General features: G+C 42.4%; 1 protein-coding gene across 1 annotated transcript; it reads left to right on the top strand.

The window, feature by feature from the left end:
* Positions 1 to 27344, top strand: LOC135463497 (proton channel OtopLc-like). Its single transcript, XM_064740755.1, has 9 exons — positions 1 to 135; positions 3205 to 3748; positions 10332 to 10437; positions 19885 to 19999; positions 20408 to 20648; positions 22956 to 23119; positions 23532 to 23787; positions 24046 to 24204; positions 25029 to 27344. Exons 1-9 carry the CDS (start codon positions 1 to 3, stop codon positions 25811 to 25813), a joined length of 2505 nt encoding a protein of 834 aa, XP_064596825.1. The 3' UTR covers positions 25814 to 27344.
* Positions 27345 to 27641: the final 297 nt, after the last annotated feature.

Genomic DNA, 27641 nt, shown 5'->3' with positions numbered 1-27641 from the left:
ATGGCCAATTTAGCGACGCTCAATATCATTGTCAGACCGTCTCGCTTTAATGACGGCTTCATGGCCACAGAAGGATGCGCCTCAAAAGAACCACGTGACCTCCATCCGTCTTTTCAACAACAACAACAATTGCGGGTTAAAGGTCGGGGATAGTATTAAATTCTCCGGGATATCAAAAGATCGGGTGTATCGGGTTTGAAGAGTATTCGGTTAGCTGCAAGTAGATGTCATTGTTCGCCACCTGGTATTGACAGACCTAACCATATTCTCCCCCAGTCATTTGCAGGTCTTCTGAAACCCCTTTTTTTGCACCACTTGTTAAATTTCAACAAATGCGGAGGTCATTCAGAGGCGAAATTCGCGTGAAGGCGTATAAAACGGGGAGGCTACAGGAGTGCCACTCGGTGTGTTGTCACCTTGGGAATATACATTCTTGATTCGACTTCCTCAAGTAAGTACTGTTTTATACATTAAACTATTGTAACAGAGTAACTTTCTGCGTAGAGATAATAAAAAAGGTGACCCACATCACATCTACAGTTCATTTTAGCCATATATACGTTTATTTTTTCTTTGATGCCTTCATTCTTTCACTGTAAAGGTAAGAACCTCAGGACTTTGGTTGTGAAAGTGAAGCATTCTCATCAAACTCTATCTCACTTGGCTGCAGCTTTACGTAAGGCGGTTACACAGGTACCAGACAAGGGGATGTGCATGCTTTGGCCATGTGTCGTTACCATCTTTTGAATATAAAATCTTGACAACGGTGCAAAATACCAATCAAAATAAAATAAATGTTTGGGAATGGATGAAAATGGAAAGAACTATTAACAACGTAAGACAAACTCCATGGCGTATTAATGAAAGGTCTTACATTTCATATTAGGCCGATTTTATAACGGTGAGAGTTGTTCTTCCTGGAATTTTTTTCCATTCCACATGATCATGGATTCTTCAGAAACATCACTTGAACGGAATGAGTTAAAAAGTAAGTCATGACTGGAGATGCCTTGTTATAGAGCGGTTTTACTCCATCGCGATAGGCTTCTTTGCAAGACATGCTGAATACACAGTTTGGCGTATCACTTACTCGTGATTCCAACCGCGATATTGCCATGACTGTCTGCTTACGACCTGATACCAATGTATCTAGCAGTTTGTTGTGAAAATGGAACACGTTTGACTGTTTTGCTTCTACGTGCAACCCGATTGTTTGAAACATTGCAGAATGCGATCAGTGACCATGTATCAGAAAACAATTATTCCCCCCCACCCCCCACCCCCACACACCTCCTGTCCCCTGCCCACCCAAACCAGATTTTAAGAGCCTGATCAGCGGACGTAAGAAGAATCAAATTATGTACTGTCTCAAGTTATATACTGTCTCAAGTTGTGTACGGTGTCAAGTTGTATACTGTCTCAAGTTATGTACTGTCTCAAGTCATATACTGTCTCAGGTTATGTACTGTCTCAAGTTATGTACTGTTTCATAGTATCGGCTCATAGTCACGTCGATAATAATAATGAAGGAAGCAATTAAGATGTAGATGTACAGTTGCCCGTGTCTCCACAACACTCACTGCTGACGTCGTTTTGATACGTGTGTCTGAACTTGACATACTTACCCTGTATTGAAGAGTACAATGTGAAAGTAACGCGATAATCTTCCGGTTCGGTAACATTATGATTAGTGGTCCAGTCGGGGAATGTATATATCTGCATCATCGTCATTTCAAATTGCCTTGTTTCTTGATCACACCTCTTGACCACGCCTCGTGACCACGCCAAGCTAAACTATGATACATCCGATTCCATTTTATTTTCATTTTATCCACAGTCATCAAGGTCACGGTTAGTTTTGTTGCCAAAAAAATAGGTAAACGTAATAAAAGTGTGGCTCAGTCGGTTAGCGCGCTAGCGCAGCGTAATAATACATGTATATCTATATTTTATTGTTTACCTCATACTTCTGCCTAGGGGGCCTCCGTGGCTCAGTTGGTTAGCGCGCTAGCGCACCGTAATGACCCAGGAGTCTCTCACAAATGTGGTCGCTGTGAGTTCAAGTCCAGATCATGCTGGCTTCCTCTCCAGCCCTACGTAAGAAGTTCTGCCAGCAACCTGCGGATGGTCGTTGGTCTCCCCCGGGCTCTGCCGTGTTTCCTCCCAACATAATGCTGGCCGCTGTCGTATAACTGAAATATTCATGAGTACGGTGTAAAACACCAAGCAAGCATGTTAAGGTCTGGCAAAAACCTGCGAATGGTCGTGGGTTTTCCACCACCATAATGCTTGCCGCTGTCATATAAATGAAATATTCTTGAGTACGACGTAAAACACCAATCAAATAAATAAATAAATCAACGTAATAAAAGTAACCAAAAATGAAAGTACAGTTTGGAGAATTTTCATTGGAGGTGCATTGACGGTTTAATTTAACACGCTTTAAGAGTGACGGCTACGCCGTCCGATCCCTAATTACGACTGGAGTGGAAAATTGGGACATTGGTAACATTAGTCCTCTGTGGTTCATGGTTTACAGTTGGTTTTATATTTTGAAGAATGCCATCAGAGAGTAGTAAATTACACTCCTATAAACAATTGTAGAAAAATCTGTTTTTACATAACCATGCTGTATAAACAATGTATGTAAGCAACATCACACATGTCTCACAGAGCTGTACTGTGTAACCTCTTTACCGTTTATTAATGAACTCTAATGTTTAAACAAAATACCAAAAAAAAAAATAGTTTTATGCAAATTCCATACTAGAATTTAAGACGAGTTTTTCAGACGGGAGTATTTAAACCGAGCTGTCGTTTCAATCCAAAGTATGTAAAAGTCTTTGTTGTTTTTTTTTCCCTTTCATAGTTTTCCAGCCAGAACATAGCAGACTAGACTGATATGGCTTCTTCACAGGTTGATTTGCCGAAAGAAAGAACAGAGTATGCTTCAGACAATGACGAGGTATAGAACCATTTTTATGTATTTTAACATGAATTTTAGTTGTTCAGATACTTTTTGTTGGTTCCTTTTTTTCTTCAGTGTAGAAAGCAATATGACAGGGTAACTAAGGTATCGCTTCCTTCACAGAACTGAGAATGACTGAAAATATTATCTTTTTGAAGAATAATGTGTGTACTCTCAATAGTGTTATTTTCCCCTGCTCAGTATGATAAGCCTTTTATCCCCGCCTTATAATTCAGGACAATGGGGAATCGGACGACTTCTCTGAAACAGAACTTGTGATTCGCGAGGATTTCGAAGACGGTCACCCAGTTGTCACGAACTATCTCATAGTTGACCCAGCAAAGCACTCCGCGCCGTCTCACTCAGACGTCAACAAGGCTAAATCCGCAACACAACGCAAGGCACCGGAGGCACATCACGCTGTCGAGAAGAAAAAAGACGATCCCCCAAACCAAAAGAAACAAAACCTTGGTGGCATAGAGGTTTGTTTCTCTGATTTGAACAACGTCGCAGCCCTCGATCCAACATCCAGCAGCACGGAACAAATCGCTCCAGAAGCAGACCGGAAGTCAGACAACCTGCGTCCTGCTTCCGCTGTAAATTTCGCCCCGGAAGAGCGACCTCCACTGAAAGGGGCCCTGAAGAAAGCCACTTTCAAGCTTGAGGGAGAGGATAGCCACGAAAGTACGGAGAGCTATGCAGACAGTAGTGTCAGCGTTTTGGAGGATTCCAACAACAACGCTGACGTCACCTCGGGAAGTCCACGCAGAGACAGTTACGGTGAGTTCATTGCTCTGTAAAAGTTGACACTGGTGTCTCCGAGTACATTGACTATTTGGTTGAGAAATATTTGGATACGTCATAATCATAGCTGCTCCCATCTTGTCAGAGATCCCGCCCTTCGACGTTGTGGTGTCGGCCCGAATAAGCTTATCTCTAGCTGCTCAAATCCACATCTTGGCATCTTACCTGTCAATTACCACACGAAATTCTGTAATGATATTTATTTATTTATTTATTTGATTGTTGTTTTACGCCGTACTCAAGAATATTTCACTTATACGACGTCGGCCAGCATTATGGTGGGTGGAAACCGGGCAGAGCAACCTACCAGTCAGTATACTCAAACCAAGAGGAGGTAAATAAAATATATTTACTTTGTTAATAAAATGTCGAGAAAAGGCCTACAGCGAAATTAATTAGATTTAACCACAGAGTATTTGAAAAACATGACTTTAATTTGCTTGTGAAAAAGACATCTTTGGATAGCTGCATTCAAACTTGCAGCACAAGGCCTTATTTCTTAAACATAAAGTATGACTTATAACATATGGTGGGTTATCCAGTTATCAGCAATACCTCAGAAACAAAGTTTCTTGCGTTCCGCGCCGGCCAAATGTAAAACAATGAGCTTAAGATCAGCTAACAATCGGTGAAAACTCCACGAGCCGTTCGCCAACTTTTAACCTAAGTCAATAAGTTGAGGTATCATGATCAGTGTATCGAAACAACTTATTTTAACATGTTGTCTAACATCGGATATATGATGACTTTGGAAAATAAAGAGGCCTCCGGAATGTGCTAGAGCAGTTTTGCGCACACCAATGAAATCGTCGTTTAACTTCATATATACATGAATTCAGTTCGCGTGTGTTAACGTTTAACGTGATACCTCATCGACACTACGGTAAGGTCATACCATTGACCTCTAGAATTACAGTCAACAACACCATAGTCGGGATGTACACGCCGAATAACTCTCAATTCTGAAGAGGTTTCTTGTTAATTCGATGACGGTCATTGATAGTTGAACTTAAATGGGAATAGAGTTGTGCCTAAGCCAGATCGGATTAAAGGTGGCTGGCTTCTCTTGTACATGGGTGTGTATAGGGTTCCACGAAACCCAAGACTCGACCTGCGGCAGGAATTTCCTCAGGTGAATCAGCATCATGGACTGAACAGGTGATTCGTAATCTAGGCCCAGTGTCTTCAGGACAAGTTTATTTCTTTAATGTTTACTCATTTATTTATCTCGGGGTAAATAGATTTCGATACAATGTTCGATATATAGGGTGTCCAGGAAACAACTCATATTGTTATTGAGGGGCATTATTACTTAAGTATACCTGTCAGCTATCTTGAGCGGGACGCCTGAGAAGACTGAGCCAGCGAGACTCCAGGACTGGTGATTTTAAATTTCACGGTCACATATCTCATCATATACAATTTCACTTTCATTGCCAAATACAGGCGACACTTTCGCTGGCAAGTTATGCACGGATCCATCTTCACTTTGTGAAATTCTGGAAAACCTACTATTTCCTTATAAAACTGACAGGCCAACGGCTACGGCTATGGACGCTTTGCCCGTTGACAAATACGGACAGACCGACACTTGTGACCGTAAATACGGACGGACCTACTCTTTCCTTGACAAATATGGACGGACCGACACTTGTGTCCGTGAATACGGACGGACCGACACTTCCCTTCACAAATAAGGACGGACCGACATCTTCCTTGACAAATACTGACGGACCGACACTTTCTCTGACAGATACGGACGGACCGACACTTCCCTTCACAAATAAGGACGGACCGACACCTTCCTAGACAAATACTGACGGATCGACACTTTCCCTGACAGATACGAACTGAGTGACACTTTCATTGGCAAATACTGACGTACGTACACTTCCGTTGACAAATACGGACAGACCGACACTTGTGACCGTAAATACGGACGGACCTACTCTTTCCTTGACAAATATGGACGGACCGACACTTGTGTCCGTGAATACGGACGGACCGACACTTCCCTTCACAAATAAGGACGGGCCGACATCTTCCTTGACAAATACTGACGGACCGACACTTTCTCTGACAGATACGGACGGACCGACACTTCCCTTCACAAATAAGGACGGACCGACACCTTCCTAGACAAATACTGACGGATCGACACTTTCCCTGACAGATACGAACTGAGTGACACTTTCATTGGCAAATACTGACGTACGTACACTTCCGTTGACCAATGCAGACAGACTGACGCTTGTGTCCGTGAATACGGACGGACCGACACTTCCCTTTACAAACAATGACGGACCGACACCTTCCTAGACAAATACTGGCGGATCGACACTTTCCCTGACAGATACGGACTGAGTGGCACTTTCATTGGCAAATACTGACGTACCTACACTTCCGTTGACAAATACGGCTAGACTGACAACTTCGTTGGCAAGTACGGACGGGCCGACACTTTCATTAGAAAATGCAGATGGACCTACACTTTTGTTAACAAAAATAGACAGACCAGTACTTTCATTGGAAAATACGGACCGGTCAACGTTTTCAATCGTTAAATACAAAGAATACATAAGAAGGGTGTCTGATAAGTACATGGCTAAGTGCTGTTTTGATGAATCCTCATGCGTTAGTCAGAACTGAGAGTTAGTGTAATATCGGATATTACACGGGTAGTAGGTGTCCATGTGTTTGTCAGAACTGAGAACTAGTGTAATATCGGATATAACACGGGTAATAGATGTCCATGTGTTAGTCAGAACTGAGAATTAGTGTAATATCAGATATTACACGGGTAACAGGTGTCCATGTGTTAGTCAGAACTGAGAATTAGTGTAATATTGGGTATTACACGGGTAATAGATGTCCATGTGTTAGTCAGAACTGAGAATTAGTGTAATATCAGATATTACACGGGTAACAGGTGTCCACGTGTTAGAACTCAGAATTAGTGTAATATTGCGTATTACACGGGTAATAGATGTCCATGTGTTAGTCATAACTGAGAATTAGTGTAATATCGGATATTACACGGGTAATAGATGTCCATGTGTTAGTCAGAACTGAGAATTAGTGTAATATCGGATATTACACGGGTAGTAGGTGTCTATGTGTTAGTCAAAACTGAGAATTAGTGTAATATCGGATATTACACGGGTAGTAGGTGTTCATATGTAAGTCATAACTGAGAATTAGTGTAATATCGGATATTACACGGGTAGTAGGTGTCCATGTGTTAGTCAAAACTGAGAATTAGTGTAATATCGGATATTACACGGGTAATAGATTTCCATGTGTTAGTCAAAACTGAGAATTATTGTTATATCGGATATTACACAGGTAGCAGGTGTCCATATGTTGGTCAAAGTAAGGATAAGATGTTTTCGTGACAAAAGTATCATGCGTTAGTCAGAACTGAGGATTCGTCGAATGTCGGATATAACACGGCTAGATGTTGTTATGAGAAACTAGTTTGCTATATTGTTCGGCTAGGTGTTTTCCTAGACGTTTTCCTGACAAAAGTACCATGTCTGAACTTAGGATCAGTCGAATGTCGAATATTGCTGGGCTAGATATGGTTATGATAAACTGGTGTGCTATATTGTTCGGCGAGATGTTTTCCCGATAAAGTAACATGCGTTAGTCAGAACTAAGGATTAGTCGAATGTCGAATATTGCACGGCTAGATATTGTTATGGTAAACTGGTGTGCTATATTGTTCGGTGAGATGTTTTCCTGATAAAGTAACATGTGTTAGTCAGAACTGAAGATTAGTCGAATATCGGATATTACACGGCTAGATTTGGTTATGATAAACTAGTTTGCTATATTGCTCGGCGAGATGTTTTCCTGATAAAGTAACATGCACTGGTCAGTATCCAAACGCGTGCCCGGGATAAAGTCCATCACGTGAAAAACTTAGACCAGAGTGAATTTTCCGGTCAAGCGAGCTTATAAATGTACAATTATCTCTGCCTGCTGAAGAATCAATAAATCTCGAATCAATAAATCTCAGATTTCAATAGTAATAATAAGTAATCAGGATTTTCCACCCTTGAAGTGTCAGTGCCAATGAAACGAACGTCACGGGTCGACGGTTGAGTGTAAATTCATGACTGGTGATTTTTCTGGCACGGTGCAAACGAACTTTCCGTTTGACTGAACACTGAGGCTGTAGTACACAGCGTCAATGAACATCATGAACGGGATGAACAAAACTCAGACCTGGGTCAGCAGACGAAGAAGAGGCCAAGACCGCGCGTGAGATGTGATTGTGTGTTACTAAAGCTGAATATAGATCTACCTGATATATAAGTAGCTCGTGTCAAGCCGGTTAAAAGCCAACAGTGTTTACGATTTCACCCCCCTCCCTATTTGTCGCTAGGCACTCTCCCCAATGGGTACCTCCATGGCCTAATGGTTAGCGTGCTAGCGCAGAACAATGACCATGAGCCTTTCATCAAATGTGGTAGCTGTGAGCTTAATTCCAGCTCCTTTTCCGTCTTACGCGGAAAGGCCTGCCATCAACTGCTCGAGTTCCTCCACCATAATGCTAGTCGCTGTCGTATAAGTGGAATATTCTTGAGTAAGACGTAAAAAATCAATCATTCAAATAAATAACTTTCCCTTGTAGCCGTGTTCCCTACCAGGCATTTTCCACACGAACGTTTTCCCTAGGCCACAGTTTCCCCATGAGGCACGTCACATGCAGCTGTAATTCTCCCTACCAGACATTTTCCACACCAACGTTTTCCGTAGGCCACAGTTTCCCCATGAGGCACGTTACTAGCAGATGTAATTTTCCCTACTAGACATTTTCCACACTAACGTTTTCCGTAGGCAACAGTTTCCCCATGAGGCACGTCACTAGCAGCCGTAATTCTCCCTACTAGACATTTTCCACACTAACGTTTTCCCTAAGCCACAGTTTCCCCATGAGGCACGTCACTAGCAGCCGTAATTCTCCCTACCAGACATTTTCCACACCAACGTTTTCCGTAGGCCACAGTTTCCCCATGAGGCACGTCACTAGCAGATGTAATTTTCCCTACTAGACATTTTCCACACGAACGTTTTCCCTAAGCCACAGTTTCCCCATGAGGCACGTCACTAGCAGCCGTAATTCTCCCTACTAGACATTTTCCACACCAACGTTTTCCGTAGGCCACAGTTTCCCCATGAGGCACGTTACTAGCAGATGTAATTTTCCCTACTAGACATTTTCCACACTAACGTTTTCCGTAGGCAACAGTTTCCCCATGAGGCACGTCACTAGCAGCCGTAATTCTCCCTACTAGACATTTTCCACACTAACGTTTTCCCTAAGCCACAGTTTCCCCATGAGGCACGTCACTAGCAGCCGTAATTCTCCCTACCAGACATTTTCCACACCAACGTTTTCCGTAGGCCACAGTTTCCCCATGAGGCACGTCACTAGCAGCCGTAATTCTCCCTACCAGACATTTTCCACACCAACGTTTTCCGTAGGCCACAGTTTCCCCATGAGGCACGTCACATGCAGCTGTAATTCTCCCTACCAGACATTTTCCACACTAACGTTTTCCCTAAGCCACAGTTTCCCCATGAGGCACGTCACTAGCAGCCGTAATTCTCCCTACCAGACATTTTCCACGCTAACGTTTTCCGTAGGCAACAGTTTCCCCATGAGGCACGTCACTAGCAGCCGTAATTCTCCCTACCAGACATTTTCCACACCAACGTTTTCCGTAGGCAACAGTTTCCCCATGAGGCACGTCACATGCAGCCGTAATTCTCCCTACCAGACATTTTCCACACTAACGTTTTCCCTAGGCCACAGTTTCCCCATGAGGCACGCCACAAGCAGCCGTAGTTCTTAAACCAGAAATATTCTCTATCAATATTTTCGATACACTATATGTTACCTACCAAAAACAATTCTTCCCTCAGCCGTATTTATTTCTCCAGTATAATATTTTCCTCTGGCGACAGTTTTCTAACCAGACACATCACAGCCAGCCGTATTTATTTCTCCACCATAACATTTTCTCCTCGCGACGGTTTTCTAACTAGACACATCACAACCAGCCATATTTATTTCTCAACTATAATAATTTCCTTTCGGACAGTTTTCTAACCAGATACATCACAACCAGCGGTAAGGAATTTTTTTATCAGATGGTGATACTAATTAATTAATAAAACTGGTCTTTGGAAATTTGAACTTGGATACTGTTTATACGACTGACAGCCTATTTGGACACTTCCCAACTATGGAAATTTTCCAATTCGTGAGACAGGCGTATGTTTGGTTTTCCCTAGCACTTAACCAAGGAGGATCGGCAGCAGATTTCAGTATATACATTCCATTATAATAAAAGACTTACAGCATAGAGAGTAAAACCAGAGCGGCGATAACACTATCATAGTTGGAAAATGGTGACACATAACCGGTGGAATACGGCATCTTTGTCAGTTTACCCCAGTCAGTTTTTTACTCTAACTACGTAAAAGGACTACGTAAAAAGACGTAAAAGGAAATCATGTCATTTTCTCTGTTTCTTTGTGTCTTTAGTTCGCATGATCAGCAAAGACTCTGACAGTGTTTTCTCGGCAGAGGATGACTTCAGAATCCAGCAAACCGGAAAACGTCTGGCCTGTACAATAGATGCCCCACTAAGGTGAGTACGTCTCTCGGACATCACAGATTCTGGTTGAAACCACGATGATCACTAGGACATGTCATTGATTGAAACCACGATGATCACAGGGACATCATTGACTGATTGAAACCACGATGATCACAGGGACATCAATGACTGACTGAAACCACAATGATCACTGGGACATAAATGACTGATTGAAGCCAAGATGATCACAGGAACATTTGTGACTGATTGAAACCACGATGATCACTGGGACATTAGTGACTGATTGAAACCACAATGATCACTGGGACATCAATGACTGACTGAAACCACAATGATCACTGGGACATAAATGACTGATTGAAGCCAAGATGATCACAGGAACATTTGTGACTGATTGAAACCACGATGATCACTGGGACATTAGTGACTGACTGAAACCACAATGATCACTGGGACATCAATGACTGACTGAAACCACAATGATCACTGGGACATCAATGACTGACTGAAACCACAATGATCACTGGGACATTTGTGATTGATTGAAGCCAAGATGATCACAGGGACATCAATGACTGATTGAAACCACGATGATCACAGGGACATCAATGACTGATTGAAACCACGATGATCACAGGGACATCATTGACTGATTGAAACCACGATGATCACTGGGACATCATTGACTGATTGAAATCACGATGATCACTGGGACATTTGTGACTGATTGAAACCACGATGATCACAGGGACATCATTGACTGATTGAAACCACGATGATCACAGGGACATCATTGACTGATTGAAACCACAATGATCACTGGGACATAGATGACTGATTGAAGCCAAGATGATCACAGGAACATTTGTGACTGATTGAAACCACGATGATCACTGGGACATTAGTGACTGATTGAAACCACAATGATCACTGGGACATCAATGACTGACTGAAACCACAATGATCACTGGGACATTAGTGACTGATTGAAGCCAAGATGATCACTGGGACGTCAGTGACTGATTGAAATCACGATGATCACTGGGACATCATTGAATGATTGAAACCACGATGATCACTGGGACATCATTGACTGACTGAAACCACAATGATCACTGGGACATTTGTGACTGATTGAAACCACGATGATCACTGGGACATCATTGACTGATTGAAATCATGATGATCACTGGGACATCATTGACTGATTGAAACCACGATGATCACAGGGACATCAATGACTGATTGAAACCACGATGATCACAGGGACATCATTGACTGATTGAAACTACGATGATCACTGGGACATCAGTGACTGATTGAAACCACGATGATCACTGGGACATCATTGACTGATTGAAACCACGATGATCACAGGGACATCATTGACTGATTGAAACCACGATGATCACTGGGACATCATTGACTGATTGAAACCACGATGATCACTGGGACATCAATGACTGACTGAAACCACAATGATCACTGGGACATTAGTGACTGATTGAAGCCAAGATGATCACTGGGACATCAGTGACTGATTGAAACCACGATGATCACTGGGACATCATTGACTGATTGAAACCACGATGATCACTGGGACATCATTGACTGATTGAAACCACGATGATCACTGGGACATCATTGACTGATTGAAATCACGATGATCACTGGGACATTTGTGACTGATTGAAACCACGATGATCACAGGGACATCATTGACTGATTGAAACCACGATGATCACAGGGACATCATTGACTGATTGAAACCACGATGATCACTGAGACATCATTGACTGATTGAAATCACGATGATCACTGGGACATTTGTGACTGATTGAAACCACGATGATCACTGTGACATTAGTGTGATTGAAACCACGATGATCACTGGAACATCAATGATTGACTGAAACCACAATGACACTTGGACATTAGTGTGATTGAAACCACGATGATCACAGGGACATCAATGACTGACTGAAACCACGATGATCACTGGGACATAAATGACTGATTGAAGCCAAGATGATCACAGGGACATCATTGACTGATTGAAGCCACGATGATCATTCAGAAAATTTAGAAAATAAGGCGGCAGAATAACGAAAAACTCAGAGAGAGTAAACCAGAACAGCGACGAGAATGCGATGTGGTTAAACAAACCCATGTTTGAAGAAATGTATTCCACGTGTTTGTTGTATTGTATTTGTATCGTGTTTGTTTCTGTGCGCTGTTCGTATGAACATTTAGAATTTGAGACTGAAATCAAGTGTATGAGCGTGGGAAACCACACACAGCTACCAGAAACCATTGCATGTCTGTATAAGAGTGTGTCTAAGAACCCAGACAGAGCCACTGGAAGCCACCGCGTGTCGCCATGTGTGCATGAGTTTGGGAAACCAGACAGAGCCACCAGAAGCCACTGCGTGTCTCCATTTGTGCATGAGTTTGGGAAACCAGACAGAGCCACCAGAAGCCACCGCATGTCTCCATGTGTGCATGAGTTTGGGAAACCAGACAGAGCCATCAGAAGCCACCGCGTGTCGCCATGTGTGCATGAGTTTGGGAAACCAGACAGAGCCACCAGAAGCCACCGCATGTTTGTATGTGTGCATGAGAGTGGGAAACCAGACAGAGCCACCAGAAGCCACCACGTGTCTCCATGTGTGCATGAGTGTGGGAAACCAGACAGAGTCTCCAGAAGTAACTGCATGTTTGCATGTGTGAATGAGCCTAGGAAGCTAGGAAGAACCACCAGAAACGACCACATGTCTGCTTGTGACTTTTTATATTACTAGGCTGCTGGTGCATGCGAATACAAAGGATTAGAGCAGAGAGATTAAAACCAGAACAGACACGAAATAATGTGATATTTGACAAGAGGTCACATGTAACCGGTGAAACCTGGCCTCTTGTCAGTTTGGCTCAATTAGATATCTGTTTTAACGCTTCATGTAAACACTTAAATAATACCCTTACGCGTCGTCTATTATTATTGACAACTTATATACTAGCATGGTACACGGTTTGAATACTGATTTTGAGATATCTGCTGATAATTCTGGCGGATGCAGTTAAGAATGTGAATCGTCGGACTTTCGGACATGTCGTAACTGGTAACCCTAATATTGTAAATAACGATGATCTACGAAGTCTGCTTGTGAGGGGTTCGAAGTATAAACAGCCGAGAAGCATAAATGTGAGAGCTGATAAGAAAACTGTCGGCGCTTGAAAACATCGCCAAAAAAGGTCTAAACAGAAGACCCTAAAACCTTAAGCCGTTGACATCTGGCTTGAGATGATAAAGAAAATGGTTGGAATTCACCGTATCAGTACTAAATCTCATGTGACTGCCAAACAAGTTCTGAACGGTTCTACTGTGCGAAAGGTACTTTCAGAGAAAATGCGTTGTTCTTATTAATAGGCCAGCTTTAAACAACCCATATGTAGGAAAAGTTGTTAAAGATATTTACCCACCTTCTCTGGATTTAAAAGAAAACCACAAACTCTCCAGATCGTACATCTTTTCTGGTCCTATTTTTGTACAAATATCAAAACAGTTTCTTTTCTTGCAGACTTTACGACAAGAGGAATAGTTTCAATTCTGACATTGTAAATTATCCTTACTGGGACAGCAATATACCAAAGGGTCGTGCATATGGCGTGTACCTATCTCGCCTTCTAGCATTTGTTAGACCCTGCTTGAATAATTACTGCAAAAACTAGTGTGTCAAGGTTATTCCATCAAACTCCCTCACTCAAAGTTTCTAAAGTTAAATGAAGATTAATGTTCAATTGTAAGATCGTGGATAATCTCTGGCACTCTGCTTCATGAATGTGTCTAATTGCGCTTAACCCTAGGCTAGGGACTGTATATTCATTGTGTTGAATTAGACCGCCGCATTGGATATATGGTCTGGTGCAATCAAAGCGCAACTGAGATACATATCATAATAGATTACTTATATACTACCATGGTACACGGTTTAAATAGTGATTTCACTTATACGCCTAAAACATACCTTATGTCTTTCCAACATCAGTGGAAACTGCTGAGTGCTTCTTTTTACATGATTCCGTCCTATTTTCGTGCTTTATATACTTTCTTAATTCTTTGTTAGTTTGTGTTAAACGACGTGTTGGGAATTGGCCTTGTGATTATTGACCGGGAACGCCCACCGTGGTTGACGGCAGGTATACGAATGTCCGTTTAGATGCATAGATTCTAGAACCATGGTTGAAGCAGAACTAGGTAAAGACAATATAGTGATGACACGTGCGAACTATTATGCGCTACTGGTCTAGTATTTCTCTAAATGATATGTCATCATATTTCCATGGAGACAGTGCATATGGACCAGAACCTGAGAACTAGTAGACCAGCAGTTCATGCAATACAAAATACATCAGCATGGAGATCAAACTGTGGTGGTTGGCAAATGGTCAATCAGATCCGAAGAACATTTGACCTACAAAGCTTAGTGAAAGTTGCACTCGTCCTTGCAAACGTAACAAGGTATTTCGGGATTAGATGGACTTATAGAAAGCCAGCAACGAGCATCACGCCCCATTCCCCTCTTCAATTGTCTACCCCCTCCCTAGAGTTGTAGAATTGTCTACTATACCCCTTTCCCTCTTCAGTTATCTATCCCCGCTCTAAACTTGTGGAACGCTACCGTTGTCTACTATACCCCCTTCCCCTCTTCAGTTATCTATCTCAGCTCTAAACTTGTGGAACGCCATCATTGTCTACTATGCCCCTTTCCCTCTTCAGTTGTCTATCCCCACTCTAAACTTGTTGAACGCTATCGTTATCTACTATTCCCCTCTTCAGTTATCTATCATCTCCGTATCGCCAACGTGGTCAATTACGTCCCCTTCTCTTTTTCAATCAGGTCCCCTCTCCCTACACTTCTGGAATGCCAGCAATTGTTTCCTACACCCCCTTCCCCTTTTCTGTTAGCCAGCGTTAGCTCTTCAATTGTCTACCCTCTCCCTAGAGGTGTAGAACGCCACTATTATCTAATACACGTACGTTACCCTCCCCTCTTCAGTTATCTATCCCCGCCCTAAATTTGAGGAACGCTCCCGTTGTCGGCTATGTCCCCTGTCCCTTTTCAGGTATCTGGTCCCGTTCTAAACTCGTGGAACGCAACCGTTGTCTTCTACGTCTCCTTACCCTCTTCAGTCATCTTTCATCTCCTTATCGCCAGCGATGTCCATTACGTCCTCTTCCCTTTTCCAGTAAACTACCCGCTCCTTACACTTGTGGAAGGCCAGCAATATCTATTGAGTCCCATTCCCCGCTTCGTCTAGCTACCCCCTCCCTGCACTTCTGGAACGCCAACAATGCCTGCTACATCTCCTTCCCTTTTCCATTTAGCCTAAAACTCGTGGAACGCCAGCAGTGCATACTGTGTCCCCTTCCCTTCTTCGTCTAGCTACCCCCTCCTTACCCTTTTGGAACGCCAGCAGTGTCTACTGTGTCTCCTTCCCCTCTTCGACTAGCTACCCCCTCCTTACACTTGTGTAACGCCAGCAATGTCTACTGTGTTTCCTTCCCCTCTTCGTCTAGCTACCCCCTCCCTGCACTTGTGGAACGCCAGCAATATCTACTGAGTCCCCTTCCCCTCTTCATCTAGCTACCTTCCCTGCACTTGTGGAACGCCAACAATGTCTGCTACACCTCATCCCTGTCCAGTTAACTTCCCCCTCCCTAACCTTGTGGAATGTCAGCAATGTCTACTGAGTCCCCTTCCACTCTCCAGTTATCTTCCCCCTCCATACACTTGCTGAGCGACACCAATTACTCCTAGGCCCCTATCCGTTTTGACCTAATTTGACAGTAAAGAAACCAGATGAGAGCTGGTCACTGAGACATTAATGATGACTATGAAAAGAGTATTCAAGACTTCTGGCAACCTGTTTTATGATTGCAATTCCTCATTTAGGTCTGTTTTAAGCATTTACATGAACAGCTAGAATAATACCCTAACTATGGAAGTAAATTGACAGGAGGTCGTATTTCACCGGGTGCGGCGACCATTTGCCAGCTATCACACTGTCGTCGCTGCTCTGAGTTTACTGTCTTTGCTGTACGTCTTTAATAATATTGATAGGCTGTATATGCAGTATAAGGGTTGAACGTCATCGATTCTTAAATTTGCATTGTTTTTATGTTATTTTTGTTAAATGTGGCAACACATCATGTCGAGTAATTCTAGACCAGTGTCGTCTAATAAATTACTAGCATCATCTCTGTATGTGTTTTTGCCTATCTCTACTTAAGCCATGGTACTCAAGCCTGAATCAGTTGAAGTAATTTTCTAACCGATATAAATTTACAAGAGGTCGGATTTCAAAGGTTTCGTATGACCATTTTCCAACTATTACACTGTCCTGGCTGCTCTGGTTTCACTAGCAATGCTGTAGGCTCTTATACTATTCTGTGCTTTATGGTCTCGTCCTGACGCTCAGGCTGCCCCAGCCTTTGCTTTTACGGTTTATATATATATATATATATATATATATATATATATATATATATATATATATATATATATATCTATATATATATATATATATATATATATATATATATATATATATATATGTATAGCCCATGGGGATGCTGACAGCCTGATGCTTAAACGAACAATCCGGATGCTTTTAGAGGACTATCGTTATGACCGCATGCCCCATCTGTGATTCTTCTGCTGCCTCACCGTGATGCTTATACTGCCCCACCCTGATGCTTATACTGCCCCACCCTGATGCTATTACTGTCACCACCTCCTTCGCGATTATACAGTCCTCTCTCGGCCCGAATGTTTGCGCAGTGACCCTAGTCATAATGATAGACGATAGGCAATCGCCTTAGACATTGCTTGTCGTCATCCTTGCTAATTGCTTCTTCTTCCATGAATCCGTCTTAATTTTTAACGACACAGCATTTTGAGTAATTCTAGACCAATAATACGTCTACTAAATTTAAATTAAGATCACTCAACATATTTTTGACCTAATACGGCTTAAAGCATGGTGCTAGGGGGCAAATAAGTTGGTACTATTTAAACATTTTTAGAAACAGAATAAACCCTAACCTAGATGAATTGACAGAGGCAGGATCGGCTAAGTGTGACAATTTTTCAACCAGTGTTCCCTCCTCCTCCTCGATGATTTAAATACCCCCCTCCCTTCCACAACCAACACATTCTGATGTTTTAATAATAGACCCCCTCGTCCTCCTCCTTCTCACATGATTATATCTCCTCCCGCTCATATGCTCATATCTCCGCCCACTCAGATGCCCATATCTCCTCCCGCTCAGATGCCCATTTCTCCTCCCACTCAGATGCTCATACCTCCCACTCAGATGCTCATATCTCCTCCCGCTCAGATGCCCATATCTCCTCCCACTCAGATGCTCATATCTCCTCCCGCTCAGATGCTCATATCTCCTCCCGCTCAGACGCTCATATCTCCTCCTGCTCAGATGCTCATATCTCCTCCCGCTCAGATGCTCATATCTCCTCCCCCTCAGCTGCTCATACCTCCTCCCGCTCAGATGCCCATATCTCCTCCCCCTCAGATGCTCATATCTCCTCCCACTCAGATGCTCATACCTCCCACTCAGATGCTCATATCTCCTCCCACTCAGATGCTCATATCTCCTCCCACTCAGATGCTCATATCTCCTCCCGCTCAGATGCTCATATCTCCTCCCGCTCAGATGCTCATATCTCCTCCCACTCAGATGCTCATATCTCCTCCCACTCAGATGCTCATATCTCCTCCCGCTCAGATGCTCATATCTCCTCCCACTCAGATGCTCATATCTCCTCCCACTCAGATGCTCATATCTCCTCCCACTCAGATGCTCATATCTCCTCCCACTCAGATGCTCATATCTCCTCCCACTCAGATGCTCATATCTCCTCCCGCTCAGATGCTCATATCTCCTCCTGCTCAGATGCTCATATCTCCTCCCACTCAGATGCTCATACCTCCCACTCAGATGCTCATATCTCCTCCCACTCAGATGCTCATATCTCCTCCCACTCAGATGTTCATATCTCCTCCCACTCAGATGTTCATATCTCCTCCCACTCAGATGCTCATATCTCCTCCCGCTCAGATGCTCATATCTCCTCCCGCTCAGATGCTCATATCTCCTCCCACTCAGATGCTCATACCTCCCACTCAGATGCTCATATCTCCTCCCGCTCAGATGCTCATATCTCCTCCCACTCAGATGCTCATATCTCCTCCCACTCAGATGTTCATATCTCCTCCCACTCAGATGCTCATATCTCCTCCCACTCAGATGCTCATATCTCCCCCCGCTCAGATGCTCATACCTCCCACTCATATGCTCATACCTCCTCCCACTCAGTTGCTCATACCTCCTCCCGCTCAGATGTTCATATCTCCTCCCACTCAGATGCTCATATCTCCTCCCGCTCAGATGCCCATATCTCCTCCCGCTCAGATGTTCATATCTCCTCCCACTCAGATGCTCATACCTCCTCCCACTCAGATGCTCATACCTCCCACTCAGATGCTCATATCTTCTCCCACTCAGTTGCTCATACCTCCTCCCGCTCAGATGTTCATATCTCCTCCCGCTCAGATGCTCATATCTCCTCCCACTCAGATGCTCATATCTCCTCCCCCTCAGATGCTCATATCTCCTCCCGCTCAGATGCTCATATCTCCTCCCGCTCAGATGCTCATATCTCCTCCCACTCAGGCGCTCATATCTCCTCCTGCTCAGATGTTCATATCTCCAGATGCATATACATCACTATACCGTTGAATATGAGTACTTATTTCTGTAACCCCTGCCAAACCTTCCACTTCCCCCTCCCTGCGATACTATACTCACCCTGCAGTCCTCCTTCCCTTCTGGCCTGATTTCTGAAGAATGCCACCAGACCAGAACATTTTTAACGCTATGTGGTCTGTTGGAACTTACAAATACGGCTTAAAAAGCTATGTCTATATATAGCGGGGAGGAATGTGATAGGACATAATGGTAACCTACATAGAGCCCAAGTATGCATCATTGTCAACGACGATCTATTTGGAGGACATTAAAAAAAAGTACGGCATAAATTTATTTATTTATCTAATTATTTGATTGGTGTTTTACGCCGTACTCAAGGATATTTGGCATATACGACAGCGGTCAGAATTATAGTTGGAGGAAATCGGGCAGATCCCGGATAAAACCCACGACCATCCGCAGGTTGCTGGAAAACCCTCTTACGTAAAAAGCCACAGATGATATGATCTACAAAAAGATATAAAGATGAAAAAGGCCTCCTCCCACAATTTCAAACCTGACTAGTTTTCTTTTAGTTTACCAATGGCATTCTGTAGTGCTGATAATGTTTTGATGTGTAACACGGTTTTATGTCGACTTTCGAGATATATTGTTAAACAAAAAAATGTCAAAATTGTCTTCCCCAGGAATGGGTTGTTTATTGTCCTGAGTGGTATATATGGTATGATCATCGTGGTTCTTGGCGGCGTGCTTCCAATCGCGGAGGTTTTTGAAGGCCCGGAGAACACGTACTATATAGAGGTGAGATTGCCACTTTTTCCAAAGCTATTTTTTTAATTCTTTCAAAAGATAAAGAAAAGTGAATGATTAAAAAATAAAACAAAACAGGTAAGTATATAAATCATGGGGAACAAATAAAAATGACGATAAGCTGATAGAGAAAGAAAGTAAATAAAGTGAAAATGTATGTTAAATACTCGGAATTTGTTGTACTAACAGCTGTTATGAATGCCAAAACAGTACAGACATTTTTTGTGATGGCTTTACTTTGTTTCCCAAATCAGATGTTGTTCAAAACAATAACACTGAAATACTGCTGATTTTTTGGTGCATATTAACTGTGGATTTCAGTAATGTTGATAGTTAAAACGAAATTTAAAAAATGGGTTGATTTTAATTGTGCATTTATCCTTCGTATACATAATCTAGGGCTATTACGTGTTCCTGTATGTGGTCAGCATAGCGTTCATGGGTTATGTCTATCTGTATCTGCTGAGAAGCAAACAGCCGTCAAACTCTTCCTGGATTCCTGGATGGCTGCTGACCTCGGCTTCACAGGCGTCCGCAGCAGCGTTACCGTCACCGGCCAGGCATCGCCGACGCAGAATCTCTGTGGACATCCGCAAAAATAAACAGACCGGAAGTTTTTATCTGCGTCTCGGTGCAGTTGGTGAGTAACTGAGTAAACGTGAAAAATGGACGGGTATGAAACAAAAACATTTGGTAAACAATTATTACTCACGTAAATCAAAAGAGTATGTGAGTTTATATAAAATATTATCAGACTGATAATGTCAGACCATCACATGTATTCTAAGGTCTTTGGAGTCATTACTGCTAGTCATTGCTGCTAAACAACCTTGTCTTTGTTCGGTTGAAATATGACCAATTTCGTACTAACAACATCACCAACATTAGTATCAACAACAACAGCGTTACCATTATCAGCAGCAAGATCATCGGCATCATAATTATCGTCATAACTAGCAACATCATCAGGACCATCACCAAGATTATGAGGGGCATCACCAACATCATCAGCGCCATCACCAACATCATCAGAACCATCACCAACATCATTAGAACCATCACCAACATCATCAGGGCCTTCACCAACATCATCAGGGCCATCATCAGGGCCATCACCAACATCATCAGGACCATCACCAAGATTATCAGCGCCATCACAAACATCATCAGCGCCATCACCAACATCATCAGAACCATCACCAACATCATTAGGGCCATCACCAACATCATCAGGGCCATCACCAACATCATCAGGGCCATCACCAACATCATCAGCGCCATCACCAACAGCATGAGAACCATCACCAACATCATCAGGGCCATCACCAACAGCATCAGGGCCATCACCAACATCATCAGAACCATCACCAACATCATCAGGGCCATCACCAACATCATCAGCGCCATCACCAACAGCATCAGAACCATCACCAACATCATCAGGGCCATCACCAACATCATAAGGGCCATCACCAACATCATCAGGGCCATCACCAACATCATCAGGGCCATCACCAACAGCATCAGAACCATCACCAACATCATCAGCGCCATCACCAACATCATCAGAACCATCACCAACATCATCAGGGCCATCACCAACATCATCAGGGCCATCACCAACATCATCAGCGCCATCACCAACATCATCAGGGCCATCATCAACATCATCAGGACCATCACCAAGATTATCAGCGCCATCACAAACATCATCAGAACCATCACCAAGATTATCAGCGCCATCACCAACAGCATCAGAACCATCACCAACATCATCAGGGCCATCACCAACATCATCAGGGCCATCACCAACAGCATCAGGACCATCACCAACATCGTCATCATCAGCAGCAGCATCACCAGCTGCAACTCTCCACGTGCCTCATCATTCTACACGACATTGTGTTTCTTTGAACTCCATACATTATTTTCTGAACGAAATTTAACACAATAAAAGTACACCAAAGTACCACTTGTTCCCTTTGTAAATTTGTAAATCCAACTCATGCTGTTTTCCTCTTCGGCTGCACATGGGAAGGTCTGCCAGCCTGCAGATGGATGTGGGTTTCCCCCGGGCTCTGCCCGGTTTCCTGCTACTATAACGCTGGCCGCCATCGTATAAGTGAAATATTCTTGACTACGGCGTAAAACACCAATCAAGTAAATAAATAAATCAATCGTTCCCTTTAAAACCCCATCCTTTCCTGTTATAATTAGCCTCCAGCAATCAGTGAGAGAAGTTGACGGTTTTTTTGTGCCCCTCTCCTGGATTTGGAATGGGCAGCACAGTGCACAACAGCGCGACGCTTGGCTACTAGTTCTAGGTGCACAGGTATTCACAAAACCACAAATCAATCAGCTTACTTGTGTCAAGCCTAGTCCGGTTTCAATCTGGTTGTTTCTCCGTTTCACGAGTGGTCAGTCAGTCACCCTACCTGTGATTTGGTTTTAGTAGTTTCACGCCCATCGGTCTCCCAGCCTGTGATTTGATTTCAGTAGTGTCACACCCATCAATCTCCGTGCCTATTATTTGATTTCAGTAGTGTCACACCTATCAGTCTCCGTGCCTGTCATTTGATTTCAGTAGTGTCACACACATCAGTCTCCCTGCCTGTTATTTGATTTCAGTGGTGTCACACCCATCGGTCGTCCTGCCTGTGATTTGATTTCAGTAGTGTCACACACATCGGTCTCCCTGCCTGTGATTTGATTTCAGTAGTGTCACACCCATCATTCTCCCTGCTGACACATGTCAGTCAATCAATCAATCAATCAATGAATCATGTAATCATTCAACCAGTGAATTTACCAGCATGCCAAACAATCAACTAACCGCTTATTCGCGGAATAAATCATTTATTCAGTCAGCCTTTCAGTCAGCCAGATAATTAACTTGTCAATCAATAAGTCAGATCAATCAGTGAGTTCAGTCTGTTTTCGCCCACAGGATTCGGTATCGGCAGCATGATTCACAGCGGTCTTCAGTTCGGCGAATACTTCCAGGTGTTGTCCGGTCCGTCGTTGTGTAGCGGACCTCTGCAGGCTCTCAAACCCATTACCCATCTCATGTTCACCTTTGTCCAGCTCTACTTCATCTTCCTCAACGCCAAGGTGGGAATTTCACTTCGTCATTAAGGTTATTGTTTGCTTATAAACTGATTTAGCAGCCCCTTCCAGGTTCGATGATTCAGGTCATGAAGATAACTTACAACTGCTCTTGCCCCTAGTCCGTAAAGTTTTTTTTTAAAGACAACCCCTGGACTTCGAAGATGAAATGCTTAGATAGTGAAAGCCATTTCGAATGCGTTGACGGCAAACATTTATAACTTTAGTTTTGTCATTACAGACTGGTTTTAGATATGCCTTGGTGAGAGAAAACCATGTAGATGATTTGACGGTAATCATTTCTAACTTTAGTTTTGAGAGAAAGGAATCTATCTATTTCCAGTTTTATGATCGAAATATTTGACTTAAAAGTATTTATGTAAAATGTTTTGTTTTCACAACGCGGTTTCCTCTTCAGATGTGCATCAACAAGTTCCAGACGGTGGCTCGATTCGGTCTGATGCACATGATCGGCACAAACATGTGTGTTTGGTTCCGGAACATAATCGTGGAGACCCTGCACGAGATTCACCAGCACGAGAGCCTTCATAACATCCACGGCGACGCCAACAAACATGACGTCACCGCACATGCCGTCCAGTACCCAAAAACTTATGACGTCAACAAATCTGCACACTCTATACACCATAGATCCGTAACCTATGACACTGCAAGTAAGTATATTTATATGTTGAACGTTGCGCTGTCATCATGTTGGACAGTCCGATCCGATATACCCGCAAGAAAATGTTAGCATGTCTCCTTCGTGGCAGTGGTTAAACCAAATCATGATTATGTTGTGTTCAAACAGTGACTGGAATTAGACATTTTCTGAATTTTTGGACTCTGCTAACGACACCAACAATGAAATAAATAAACTAATTATTAAAAAGATAGACAAATACATAAAATAAATTATGTTTGTTTCCAAGGTACAGACCAGAACCTTAGTCATCACGTCGCGACGAACGGAGACTCTTACCACCTGCCGGAAATCTCGTGTCACTTTAATGACGTCATGGGTCGGGTGGTAGAACAGGCCGGTCCCTATCTTTACCCCTGTACTATCGAGTACAGCCTAATATGCGCAGGTAAAACGTCTGAAAATATCACCTGTTTTAAAGAAATCACCCGGTACCAGGTTCCTTGATGAATCTGATCATGTTTTGGAGACTACTAAGAGTTGTCAAATCCCTATTTTAGATACGTTTTTATTCATTACAGTTTAAAAGTTTTCTGCCCAAAACTACAAGTTTTAATTGCGATACACTCTTCGGTGGGTTTTTTTTTTCATGCCTGTTTAATTAATAAATTTATTTATTTAATCAGGTATTTGATTCGTGTTTCACATCATATAACTTTCTGCCCCAACCCACAGGTTTTAAGTCGGTGATTTTTCTTGCCTGTTGCATTCATTAAGTAACAGTCGTCGATCTGAAGACCCAAATGACTACACAATGCTGTGATGTTCTACATACTCTTGTCACGAAAACTTGGGTTTCCTCCACCCACGGGACTGCAACAATGAATCAATCAATAAAAACGATCGAACAGGTAATGGTTGATAAGAATAGGGAGAATTGGAATCGTTGTGGACTAAGGCAAGTCAAATCCAAGTTATTCGTCTGATGATCGATCCTATCTTTGTCATATGACGTGATTCTTGAACACTCGCGAAAGTCACTTTTGCTGTAAGTTTTCTTGAAAGAAATTCTGCTTGGTTTCGCCCAAGCAGCTGAACCAGAAATGTCCGAACCAGTTAATTGTTCCAGTCGGATGATGGTCATGGTACAGACGCCCAGATTAGCACAATTAACATTACTTTTTTTCGTAGAAATAAATGCTTAAGAATCGGACGTTTCTTTTGCACATGTGTGAATGTTGTGATTTTTTTATGTATATATTTTTTGGCCAGGTATTCTCTACGTCATGTGGCGTAATGTGGGTCGTGACCACTCTCGTCATCTTCCTCCTGCCGTCGACGGGGAAATCGGACTTTACAAACACCGCATGAGCGTGGACTGTTCTAACTCTCACCGAGGCCTCTTTATGGGAATCTTCCTGTTCGTTTTCGCCGTGATCTCAATTATAGCGTTCTTCGTGCTCATCCGGAAAGACGGCATGACCTACACTGCCGTGATTTTCGTGAACTTGTGTGAGATCACCACGTACACCTTAGGGACAGTTGCCACCGTGGTGGCATTTCACCGGATGCGGACGTTGTCTTACGTCATGCGCGGCGGCAACTTGGAAGACAACCTCATTCTGATATCTCTCAGCGGTGTCTACGTCTTTGCCATCTTTAGCATAATCGCCGCCACCAACGACACTGAGATGGACGGTGGAATCTTCTTCGTCTTCGCCGATTTGCTGCTGATGCTACAGTCGACGATTCAAACAATCTTCATGGTCAGCGGTATGAGAATGTACGCCACAAAATCGGTGCAGGAAAGAGAGAAACCCGGCCGAGAGATGGTGACCTTCCTGCTTGTGAGCAATATCGCCATGTGGGGAATGACGACGTTCGAGACGCAGAGGGCAGAACACAATCCAATCCAGCTTCATTTTTACGGATACCTGTCTTGGTCTATACTCACCCATATCTCTGTTCCTCTCGCCATTTTCTTCCGTTTCCATTCGACAGTTTGTCTCTCAAACATTTGGAAACAAGCTTGGAAAAAGCGGGCAGCATTGCTTTAGGTCACTCACCATTTTTATTCTAGTTTATTTTTTATATTCACTTCTCAGTGTCCAATAATTTAAAATTTAAAGCAGAATTTCGTAATAACCATTGCCGCGAAGCTTTCATGATGTTTTGTTATGATAATCTTTTTCTCATACATATAATAATGATGCGATAGACGCCCGTGTCTCAATATTCACGGAAGCCAAATACTCGGAAAGCTATATATTACCCTGAATATGAATGCAGAAATTTGTCATAAAATATTTAATTACTTTTTAAATTTATTTTACAGACCCTACCAAGCATTATATATAATTTTAGTTATAGTTATATTTGACGATGTTAACTATACCTTCATCGCATTGAACTATACGTTATTGTCTAATTCTCAGTTGTCTTTTCATTTATTGTGAAATATACTAAATACACCAATTTTGGGGAAACTGTTTTTAGACATAACTTGGTTAGTTTCTTTTAAAAGTTTGCATCAGAAAGTAGTTTACTCCCTGAGCGAACATTCTCAGAACGTAGGGTATAGACATTACCGCTTTATTTGTCTCGTAGTATCTTACTTTTTCTGTTAAAAATCTAAATGCAAGAAGAAAGAATTTCATGCAAGGGTGACGATTGTATGTCACTAAGTGGCTATTTTTGTTAAATTATGGAAAATAAGTGTTTCTGGATTTTTCCAAATTAAATATCTTGTAGAAGTGTTTTACAAAGATACGTGTAAAACAGGACGCGGCAGTGGTTGAAGACGGACTGAAGTGTATAGCTATCAGAAATTGTGTTTGTATACTCAGAGAAATTATGTTATTCAGTCTTTCATTGTGCATACGCCATCTTGCCATTGCAGTGTTTATCGTCGTTATGGAAATTATATTGATCCCTTTTTTGTGATACATTGCATTTTTATAGAGGTTAGCTGTGATCATAGTACACACACATTGCAGCCTCACAGCAAAGAACTACGTAATTTTTTCTTCTGAGCATGGGACGCATATGTAAGGTTACAGCGTTCCCAGCACTACTAATTTGCCGCCTGTAACACTTCATTCTGCATCATATTTAGTGTGCAATGTGACAATAATAAAAATAATCTAAAGTTAGCAATGGGAATATGTAGACCTGTTTGTGGAAGCAAACGTCTGGTTCATGTTTGCACTATTTGGTTCACAGCAGAATGACTTGGTTCGCACGTTATACTAGTATTCTACACTTACATTTTGTTTGTTACCGTTTCACATTGATTTCACACTCCTGTCTTTGTTGGCTTTTTAATAGGTTTCCTGAAATGAGTAAATTTTCGTGCTAATTTACCAATGAAGTCACTGTTATATAAGAAAATACTTTTTGTAGTATATTTTGTTTCATTATTTCATAATTCCTTGTTCCTTTGTTTTGTTTTATGGCGTCATTGGTCTGTATTAGGAAGTTTACGGTAAAAACATACTGCTTCGCTCAGTTAAAACGTGTACATTGTTTAATAAATCAAATCATTTTATAACAGATTGTAGAATTTATGTGTAAATAAAAGGGTCTGTCTAAAAATAATACGCAAAGAAAATCGTCTTTTTAAATGTTTTACACCGCTGATTAGGTTTACCTATACCTATCTTTACTAGTATTTCAAAAATGGTAAGGAATTATCGGACTGTTTTTTTTGTCCGGTTACACCAGGTCGTGATCGTGTAATACACGTTATGTCTTAACGAAACAAGGGTGCCATCCAACAAAAGTCATACTTCTGGCTTTAAAACTGAAAACTTCGCTTGCTAATACAGTAAGTATTGGTATGCGTGTTGTCATTATACTTATACTGTGGATGCACTCATCATTGTG

The sequence above is a fragment of the Liolophura sinensis genome, chromosome 3, assembly GCF_032854445.1.
Source record: "Liolophura sinensis isolate JHLJ2023 chromosome 3, CUHK_Ljap_v2, whole genome shotgun sequence".
Lineage (NCBI taxonomy): Eukaryota > Metazoa > Mollusca > Polyplacophora > Chitonida > Chitonidae > Liolophura > Liolophura sinensis.
Note: the sequence above shows the minus strand (reverse complement) of the source record. Positions and strands in the feature narration are given on the sequence as shown.

Coding starts and splice junctions, on each gene's coding strand:
- LOC135463497 (XM_064740755.1), top strand. CDS start 1: ATGGCCAATTTAGCGACGCTCAATATCATTGTCAGACCGTCTCGCTTT. Junction 20,000..20,407: donor AGAACACGTACTATATAGAG/GTGAGATTGCCA, acceptor TACATAATCTAG/GGCTATTACGTGTTCCTGTA. Junction 23,788..24,045: donor CGTAACCTATGACACTGCAA/GTAAGTATATTT, acceptor TTTGTTTCCAAG/GTACAGACCAGAACCTTAGT.